General features: G+C 36.3%; 1 protein-coding gene across 1 annotated transcript; it reads left to right on the plus strand.

The window, feature by feature from the left end:
* Positions 1–2326: 2326 nt before the first annotated feature.
* Positions 2327–8653, plus strand: LOC137737133 (uncharacterized). The gene is made up of 11 exons (XM_068476520.1): positions 2327–2577; positions 3126–3454; positions 3656–3733; positions 3837–4393; positions 5147–5755; positions 6052–6206; positions 6703–6917; positions 7002–7135; positions 7225–7559; positions 7640–7743; positions 8238–8653. The coding sequence occupies exons 2-11, from the start codon at positions 3136–3138 to the stop codon at positions 8306–8308; spliced, it is 2577 nt and encodes an 858-aa protein (XP_068332621.1). The 5' UTR covers positions 2327–2577; positions 3126–3135; the 3' UTR covers positions 8309–8653.
* Positions 8654–10435: the final 1782 nt, after the last annotated feature.

Raw genomic sequence — 10435 nt, forward strand, 5'->3', positions numbered from 1 at the left:
TTTTAACCTTATTTAGAATTACATTCTATTGATATTTTTCTTCAATTATAAGTAATAAGTTTTAAGTTCGATTTGTCTTTGATGAATTTGAACCATATTATTTATAGTTCATTGTGAAGTTTAATCAACTCTCATCCCTTAATATAGATAATTATCCCTTGTACGAAAAAAAAAAACTCTGCTTCTCATTGTATTAATTTAACTCGATTTTAACTTAGAACTTCTATCTCGTAACTACAGTTCTAACCGGAGCAGTTGTAGGTATTTTGTTCATATGTTCAAACCATCTTAATCAACTTTCCTTCATCTTATCTTCAATTGGAACAACTCTTACTTTACCTAAGATATCATTGTTTCTTAATCTTATCATTTCTTGTACGCCCATGTATTCAACGAAGCATTCTCATCTTTCATTCACTTAGTTTATGCACGTGTTGATACTTGATCGCCCAACATTTCGTGCCAAAAAGCATTGTTGCCCTTATTGCAATCCTATTAATTTTTCCTTGAGTTTTAATAGCATACCAATGTCAAAGACCCTTAAATTCCAACATTTTTTGTCAAAGGATAATAAGTAAATAATAAAATAAATTTTGTTACTTTGTTTGCATGTTCCATTAGAGTGACAGTTTTTTCCTAAAGCAATCGAGAAAGCAACTTGCTTGTACTTCAAAAAAAAAAAAAGAGAAATGCATGGTAATTGTGGGAAAAATGACCAGAAGGAACTTTCCTTTGTCATTGTTGTGGGGCGTTGTGGTGGGACGTCGGTTATCCTCATCCCACAGGCCGACGCACGCCACCATCGGTTTCAAGTTTCAACTAACCCGCCTTTGGTTTGGGTTACAATGGGACCACTCATATTTGCACATGTGGACCACCCCAGCGTCCAGCTTCGACTTCACTCCAATTATTTGATCCAAACCATTTATTATTACACATCTTTGATTTGACCTCCTAATCCCATCTTAATCAGACTTGTTTAACTAATTTCTGTGGGTTTAATTCTGTTGGTTTATGGTAGTCATTGTCAAACCAAGTTGGGTTAACAAAACAAAATTGGGTTTGAGTTCGAAAATACAGTGATCGACTCTAATCATACTTATTCAATTCCTGTCATTATGTGTCATTCTTTTGTTTGAGACTAGTTTAGTACTGTTCTTTTTTCTTTTCTTTTTTTATTTTTAAACAGCTTTTTAAAAAATTTGAGGTAAAAATTGTGTTTGTGTCATTCTTTTGTTTGAGACTAGTTTAGTACTGTTCTTTTTTCTTTTCTTTTTTTTATTTTTAAACAGCTTTTTAAAAAATTTGAGGTAAAAATTGTGTTTAGTAAATAAAAAAAATGTTTTTTTTTTTCTCAAAATTATGGATCCAAAATATCAGAAAACAAAAGCAACTGTACTCCTACTTCTGAAAACAATTTTTTTTTTTTTTTTCACAGCATAACAATCTCAAACTAGCTCTTAACGGGTTATAGAATAGGGACCTTTAATGAAAAGCTCCCAGTGGTGTTCACTTTAACGAAAAACCACATTTTTACACTAAAAAGTCAATCCTGGTACTATTCATTTTACCCTTTATTTTGTCCTTATCATTAAATCTCAAAGTTTTCAAGTCATTTTCATAAGTTTTTCTTATAGAATAAAATGACAAAGAACAAAAGAAAAGTGGCTTCATTGATTTACCAAAAAAAAAAGAGTAAATGGCAGCAATGGTCCCTCAACTTTAATCAAATTGGAGCAATGGTTCCTTAACTAAAAATTCATTAGCATTGTTCCCTCAACTTATCAAAATGTGTAGCTATAGTCATTTTCATCAATTTCGTCAAAATTTTGTCAAAATAAGTTATGTTGGGATAACCATTTATATAATAAGGGTCTCTCAACTCATCAAAGTGTGTAATTATGGTCATTTTCGTTAACTACATCAAAAATTTTGTCAAAACGAGTTATGTTGGAATGACCATTGCTACCATTGGGTTAAAGTTAAGGGACCATTTCTCTAATTGAATTAAAGTTGAGGGACTAATGGTAATGAATTTTTAGTTGAGGGATCATAACTGCACGTTTTGATGAGTTGATGGACCATTGCTCTAATTGAGTTAAAGTTAAGGGACCATAGTTATAATTTACTCAAAAAAAAAAGAAAAAAAGAGAGAGATTAGAATATTTTTAAATATTTATTTACCAAAAAAAAAAAAAGAAAAAGGAAAATCTGCAATTTGGGCCCAAGTCGTTTGGGCCGATTTTCATAGTCTTGTTTCCTTCTCTTTTGGGCTTCATGAATTTGAAAGTTTCCGACCGAAAAACCAACAAACTATTTTCTTCATTTTACAGTGACGGTTATGGTGGCACCGCAGTGGTGAATTGGAACCCGGAAGTCTACCATCACAGCTCGCAGACTGTCCCATCTGAACTCTGATCGCACTCCACCGTCGCATCACCGTCGTTCAACTTCCGGAGCTTACGATTCGGAATTTGCAGGTAGAGAAGCACCGGAATCGAACAATTAGGGTTTTCAGCTTCGAAACGTTCCGGGATTGCAATCACCGCCGAGGTTCGACGGAGGACTCGATCTCAGGTCAGTATATTTGGTTCTGATGAACAGCTAAATGGAATTTAGATTTTAAATTCTCAGCCATTTGCTGCTGGATTCGGCATTGGAAGGTCAATCTCGAAATTCAATTCCAATGCCGAATCCAGGGAACCAGAAATAGCAGTATAGATTTCGTAATGGGTTGTGGAGATTTTAGAGTTTTTTTTTGTTTGCTTATTTGTTATACGTATCCCATGATTCATGAATCGTGATTTGAGATTTAGAGTATTTGAACTGTTTGATCAAGGGCCATTGTTGTAGTGTGGTAAAAGCCTCTGATTTGGATGGCTTTTCCATTGGCATTTGATTGCGTGTATTGAAAATTTGGGTGTATGGGAAAAATGTTTAGGAAGGTGATGGAGAATTTTCGGTTGTGAATTTCACTTGCTAGGCACTTTAAGTGCCGTTTCAATGAGAGTTCTCACCAGTCTTATCGGCATGGGTTCACATGTTCAAGCTATACATACATACACATTCGCTTGTTTAACGTAACCCCTGTTTTGTTTGACTGACAACATTTATGGATTTTGCAGTGGTGGGACAATGAATTTTCTTATGCGATCTACTCACCATGTACAGCGTGTGACGGCAGAACAGCCATCTGTTCCATCTGTTCCGTCTGTACCGCCTGTGTCTCCTGTCCACGAACCACCTGCAGAGACGTATACTACCCCAAAATCAGCAACAACCTTGGAGGGTCTAATTGCTGAAGATTCGTATCCACAGTATTCCACAACCGAAGATAATGCAGCAGAAAGTGAATCTAGTGGTGAAAATGGAATTGGTGCAAAGAAGGAAACCTCTGTCATAGCAAAGCATTATGATGTCTCTGATGAGGAGGGATGGATTGCCATTCCATACAGTAAGTGCTTTCCATTAGACTCAACCATGTTTTGATAATTTGCATAGTGTCAGACTGCATGTGCTCTTATAGGTTTGCACATAAACTGAGTTATGATATACACATATATAGTTGACTGAGTGCTTATATTATGTATTAAATGCGCAATTCTATCATGGTGATTATAAACTAGTATGTCTAAAGATTGTTTTGCTCTTGCAGAAGAACTCCCTGATAATTGGAATGATGCACCAGATATACAGTCATTACGCCCTCTGGACCGCTCCTTTGTTTTCCCTGGTAGTTCTTCAATCTCCCGACTCTTTTGGTCTTGACATGCTTTTTATTCTTCACATGGAGGATACATCCTTTATGAGGACCTGAAATCTATTTTTTAATCCAGGTGAACAAGTTCACATCCTTGCATGCTTGTCAGCATGTAAGCAGGACACAGAAATTATTACTCCCTTTAAATTGGCTGCAGCCATGAGTAAAAATGGCATAAGACTAAGTCCAAAGAAACAAAATCGAAAATTGGAAGATAGCAATGGCACATTGTTGGGAAAAGGAGATATGAGTCCTGATAGTCAAGGTGCAGATCAAAATGGTGAAACCCTTTCAAAAGAGAGGACTGATTCACAAAAGGATGTTTCTGCTAGTGAATCTCTTCTTAGAATGGAAGATCACAAAAGACAGACTGAAATTTTATTGCAAAGATTCGAGAGGTCTCATTTTTTTGTTAGGATTGCAGAGTCAAGTGAGGCACTTTGGGCGAAAAAAAGTATTTCTAAGAAGTCTTCAGAATCTGTTGAGGTGGATGGTCAAGAGTACACAGAAAATGGAACCCAGAAAACTGCAGTAAATGCCATTATTGATAAAGGGAATTTTGATCCCAATGTATCTGGAGGTGTAGCAAGAAATAATGTCAAGTGTTGCTCTCTTTCTAATGGTGACATAGTGGTATGTGTAATGAAGCTTGTAGGTTATTCATTGTATACATACATAATATGTGTTGTATACACGCGTGCACACACACACACACACACCCACCATATGTATATTCATATCGTACTTCAACCCGCTTGAGAAACAAACTATCTAAAAGATATTGGGACATTGTTTATAGGGTGAAAAAGTGGTGAGCTTCTATCTGCACCAAATGTTTTGCTTACCCATCCAGCTAGTCTTCACACTTAACCCCCTATAATCCTCTCATAATTTTATCTATCTTTTTCTTACGTTGACCATGGCTCACTGGCAATGACTCTGCCACCGGAATTTTTTTAGGTTTATGTTATTCTGTGCTTGTATTCCAATAATTTTGTTTTCAGGTTACTGTAGGAAAAAAAAATTGTTAATAGAATAATAGAGAGGTATGTTTAGCAGGTTTTTAGGTATACATGGAAGAACCCATGTACGCTTTTTGCTGGTTTGTTGGTCCTCATTTGTTAGCTGAAAGTTTAGAGTAGAATTTCCATCATATTCATGCAGCTTTAGTTTTTAAGCTTCCTGCAAGGTTTCACAGGAGAAAAGCCCTGGTGGGTCTTTTTTGGTACTAAAATAAGTAAGAGTTGTATAACTCTGATAACAAATTCATGACCCTTCCATTTTAAAATATTCTATATTTTCTTTTTCCTCTCACATTCATGGCTAGTGTAAGCAGTTGTTCAGATCACTTATTCTCATTCCATTTTCTTGTTTGGAAGGATGCAGGTTCTTTTACAAGTGAATGTTGGCGTAGATTTTTTGAAGGACCCTGTTATTGAGATTCTTCAGTTTGAGAAATATCGTGAGAGAAGTTTGTTTGCTCAGACTCAGGACAGCTTAGTTGATGCAAATCAGGACCCATGTGGAGAATTGTTGAAATGGTTGCTTCCTTTGGATAACACCCTTCCACCTCCGGCTCGCCCTTTATCTCCTCCTTTAACTTCCAATTCAGGAATCGGTAGCACATCTCAAAAATCTGGTTCTCAACTCCTTTCCCATTTTAGAAGTTACTCCATGTCATCATTACCACAAAATACTACACCACCACCGGGACCTATTAAAGCTGCAAGTTCTAAGCCAAGCTTTGATCTTGAAGACTGGGATCAGTATTCATCTCAGAAGTTCTTGAAGAATCAAAAAACTGGTGGCGAGGGGCTTTTATCTTTTCGAGGCGTGTCATTGGAGCGAGAAAGGTTTTCTGTTTGTTGTGGATTGGAGGGAATCTATATACCTGGAAGAAGATGGAGGAGAAAACTTGAAATTATACAACCGGTAGAAATCCTTTCTTTTGCTGCTGACTGCAATACAGATGACCTTCTTTGTGTCCAGATAAAGGTGTGAGCAATGATTGACTAGATTGAGGTGTTTGTTAAATATGCTTTTTTTCCTCCTGGATTTTGATAATATCTAATCACGCTTGTTCGAAATGACATGTTTGTATGCTTTGTTTCACATTCCTATTAAGTTATCATTTTGTTTTGCAGAATATTTCTCCAGAACATGGGTTAATACTTGTTTTTGCCCTTTTTTTTTTTTTTTTTTTTTTTTTTCATGTCTAACACTTTGTTAGGAATGACATGTTTACTAGGCTTCGTCTCACGTTCCTATTAAGATACCCTTTTGTCGTGCAGAATGTTTCTCCAGCACATGCACCAAACATTGTGGTGTATATAGATGCTATAACAATTGTTTTTGAGGAGGCTTCAAAGGGTGGACAATCCTTATCATTACCAATTGCATGTATTGAAGCAGGAAATGATCACAGTTTGCCAAATCTAGCCCTCAGGTTGTTGTTACGTCTTTGGTATCTCAATTTGGTTTTCATTTCACACTGTAGTTTTCCTTGTTACAAAAACTTCATTTTTTCATTGTGATTGTGCGTTTCTTGATCACATTAATGTCTAGGATTAGAAAATTATATTGGTCGGGCGAAATCCCTAGTACTCTGTGTTCACATAGAAGAAATTCCTTTGCATGTATAACAGTTGGCAAATTCTCTTGAACTTAGAAAGAGCTTAGATGCCTGAGAAAAAGGGTAAAAAAAAAGACTTGCATCTAGTTTGATAAAACAACGTCTGGCTACTCTGATACCAGGTTTGATACAGCAAATGCAAACTTAGTGACATAGAAAAAGGGCACCATCATTCTGGAATAAAGTTGGAGCTTCATATCTTTAGAATTTGAAACTCATATGTTACATCACACATTTTTTGAAGAAAGATGTATAGCTTTTGGAATCCCAAGTTTATTTGTTCTCTTCTCATTAAAGTTTCTCATGGCAGGAGAGGTGAAGAGCATTCCTTTATTCTTAAACCAGCAACATCCTTGTGGAAGAATTTCAAGGCTGGTGGTGATAGAAGAAATCACTCATCACAACTACAGGCTGGAAATGCAGCACCAAGCTTGCGTCCGCCGCCCAAGACTGTTGGAGGAAAGAAGGGTGCTTCAACTGCTGATCAGTACGCAATTATGGTATCATGTCGGTGCAACTACACTGGTAATTATATATCTCTCAGTGTTCCATATTTGGAGGACCTAAGTTTTAATTTCTAATTCTTCTCCTTTTATGTTACATCTGCAGAGTCAAGATTATTTTTCAAACAGCCAACAAGTTGGCGTCCGCGTGTTTCAAGGGATCTTATGATCTCTGTTGCATCTGAAATGTCTGAACAATCTAGTGCACCCAACGGAGGAGTCTCTCAGCTTCCTGTTCAGGTTTCATATACTTAGTAGCTCAAATGTGTCTTTGGGGGATTTCCTTTTTTCATGTTGTATTGGGTTCATCCAACTTTTCAATTTTGCAGGTCTTGACTCTCCAGGTTTCAAATCTAATGTCAGAAGATCTAAATCTAACAGTTCTTGCTCCAGCTTCATTCACTTCCCCTCCTTCAGTGGTCTCCTTGAATTCTTCCCCTGCTTCACCAATGAGTCCATTTTTAAGTTTTCCTGACTATACAGGAAAGAGTCCTACAATACAGAGGCTAAGCTCACCACTCCTTTCGGACAATCAGAAACAAAATGTTAAAGGTGGAGTTTGGCCAGCTTCTTTTAGCGAACAGACTTCTCCATTGTCTGATGCCATTCCAAGCGCTGGTTTGTGTTGTACACATCTGTGGCTTCAGAGTAGAGTTCCACTAGGGTAATGCTCCATTTTCTTATCTCTTTTCGTTTCATATTCATTGATATTTCAGTTATTATAATTTTCTATGGTCACATCAGGTGTGTCCCATCTCAATCTACGGCAACCATCAAGCTTGAGCTACTTCCATTGACGGATGGTATAATTACACTGGACACTCTGCAAATTGATGTCAAGGAAAAAGGTAAACATCTCATTATTTCTGCCATTTTTGTTTCCCATGCATCACTGTCGGAAGAATGAGTGGTTTATGCATTTTCATGTCTAGCAAAGTTAAGTGCTACGCTCGGATGATTAGTTGATGCTTAGGGGGAGTGTTCTACAGTCCTACTGTTCAAATTTTTCCTGCCTTGAGTGTTAAAAGACCATTGTTATTCATAGGTCTGAAAAGAAGATAAATAGCACTTGTATAGGTGTATTCTTTATGGATTCTAGGTCCGCTAGTTTGATTGCTTAACGATGGAGCATCGGGAAAAAAATTGGGCACGAGTATTGGGCAGTTAATTTAATCAATAACGAATCAGTATCCAGAAGGCACTTTGGCTGGTTTTCTGCTTTCTCTCTGGTTCCTCCCTCAACACAATCTTCCATCATACCTGAGGGTTATCCTTACTTTAATGCGAACCTCCAACTGATGCATATGTTGTTCTGATCAAGCATCATTTTCTTGCACGACAGGTGTTACCTACATACCCGAGTACTCACTGAAGATTAATGCGACTTCCAGCATTTCCACGGGGATTCTTTAGGAAATATACAGTGCAGCATGCATTTCATTCTCCCATTTTAACCCGAGCCGTGGAGGAATTTTGAACCGTCACACATGTAGTCATCCAGCAACAGGCTCTCGGCAACAGGTACCGCACCGGGGTTTCCGTTTGCTATGTTCAGTCGAGATTCTCATGTCAATCGTTCTATAAATACAATTTCCCCGTGTGTGTGTGTGTTGTAAATGGTGGTTTGGGAGAGAGTAGGGATTGTTACAAAATATCCCTTCGATGGGAGGCTCTATTCTCTGTAGACGAATCTTACTTGTGTGAGAGATGTAATCATTTTATACAGGAAAAAATTATAGAGCTTTTCATTGAGTTTTATACGTGGCAATATTGGCTCATTATTTTTTGTTCAATATTTTTGTTCAACTTTTTCAGTCTCTCTAGATCACGGCCGGATACACCACGTGTAATAGTACAATTATTTGGAATCTGAAAACAAAATTTCCAACCAATAGTATGAAAAATTTCCCCACCGTATGATGTGATGCCTCTTGCAACATTCTGAAGAGGGCTTCTTTACCTGCACCCCGCTACGTGACCGTACAGTATATTAAACTAATGATATAATGTTATTTGTTTTAATTTTTCAAACACAGTGCGTTATTTATATTGTAGCGCACTCTGCAGTATGTTAAACTAATGACATAATGTTACTTGTTTTAATTTTTCAAACACAGTGCGTTAGTCTCTTTTAGAGGTTGAGACTCGTGATTTCAACAAAAAATAAATATATAGATGTTAGATTTTTTTATTTTTTATTTATTTTTGTGTACGGCCATTGACATTCATACTAAAATTTTTAAAACAAAATAAATAATGGCAAGTTCTGAAAATGCAGGCAGATGATATTGACAGAGTTGTGGTATTCAACTTTGATCCCTTAACCTTATGGCATGATACAGGACAGGTTGGCCTACTCCCCCAAATCCCAATCATCATTTAACATTGGGTAATAATCATATGAAATTAAGTTGTAAAATGTAATGTTTCCAAAAAAAAAAAAAAAACATTGTAAGTAGAGTGAACTTTCGATTTAGTCGCTTAATTATTACTGCATTGAAAATTAAGTTCTTAAATTATTTTTTTTTTGATAAAATAATATCATAAATTCATTAAAAACTACTAATTTCATCTCTATTATTATATTCATAACTATTTTATCCTATTTCTTCGTCAACTTATATGCAACTTTAAGGGTTTATATGTGAGAAAATGATGGTATTACTAAGTAAAATGCATCATATGGCTTATGTGGAAGGAAAATTGGATAAAATAACTTCAAATCTAATGTTACAAATGTAATTGGCAAATTATTATTAGTTTAAGGAATGGCTTCTTTGAAAAAAATAGTTTTGGAACTAATTTTTACTTGGGTGATAATTTAGGAACAAAGTCGACCGTTCATACATGTCACATCCCGCCCTGAGTCCCCACCATATTTCGGGCTCGACTCTACCATAGCATGATATTGTCCGCTTTGGGCCCCTACGACACCCTCACGGTTTTGTTTCTGGGAACTCACATAAGAACTTCCCAGTGGGTCATCCATCCTGAGATTGCTCTCGTGCGAACTCGCTTAACTTCGGAGTTCTAATGGAACCCGAAGCCAGTGAGCTCCAAAAAGATCGCGTGCTAGTTAGAGATGAGAATATACATATAAGACTTACATGATCCACTCATTTGGGCGATGTGAGATGTTACATTACATGTGATTATATTCATGTCAAACTTGGTGTTGGTATAATTAGGTATAAGTTATAACCATGTGCTTCTTAATGTTCCAAACTCTATTTTTGGATTCAGTTACTGTGCAGTAAAAAGTTTGTTTTCTTCTCCATTTTTGGTACTCAAGAGCGACAAGTTTAGAGGAAAGATATTTTGTTTTCTACGAAAACCAGTAACTTTGACATTCTTATTTTTTGTCACATTTTCTCGTTTTTATTTTTATTAATTTAAAAGTTGAATCATATAAATTAAATATAATCATTGAACATTGAAAACAAAAAGTGCAGAAGGGAAAAAAACGCAGGCACAACATTCTTATTCGATAAATGAGCACAATATTGTAATTAAAAAAAGAAGAAGAATAATTAGCATATT

The sequence above is a fragment of the Pyrus communis genome, chromosome 6 (genome assembly GCF_963583255.1).
Source record: "Pyrus communis chromosome 6, drPyrComm1.1, whole genome shotgun sequence".
NCBI lineage: Eukaryota > Viridiplantae > Streptophyta > Magnoliopsida > Rosales > Rosaceae > Pyrus > Pyrus communis.

What these genes read in the sequence shown, in the direction of transcription:
- LOC137737133 (XM_068476520.1), top strand. Translation starts at nt 3,136, where the DNA reads ATGAATTTTCTTATGCGATCTACTCACCATGTACAGCGTGTGACGGCA. An exon ending in CCGCTCCTTTGTTTTCCCTG is followed by an intron (nt 3,734 to 3,836) that starts GTAGTTCTTCAA and finishes TTTTTAATCCAG; the next exon opens with GTGAACAAGTTCACATCCTT. An exon ending in AATTGATGTCAAGGAAAAAG is followed by an intron (nt 7,744 to 8,237) that starts GTAAACATCTCA and finishes CTTGCACGACAG; the next exon opens with GTGTTACCTACATACCCGAG.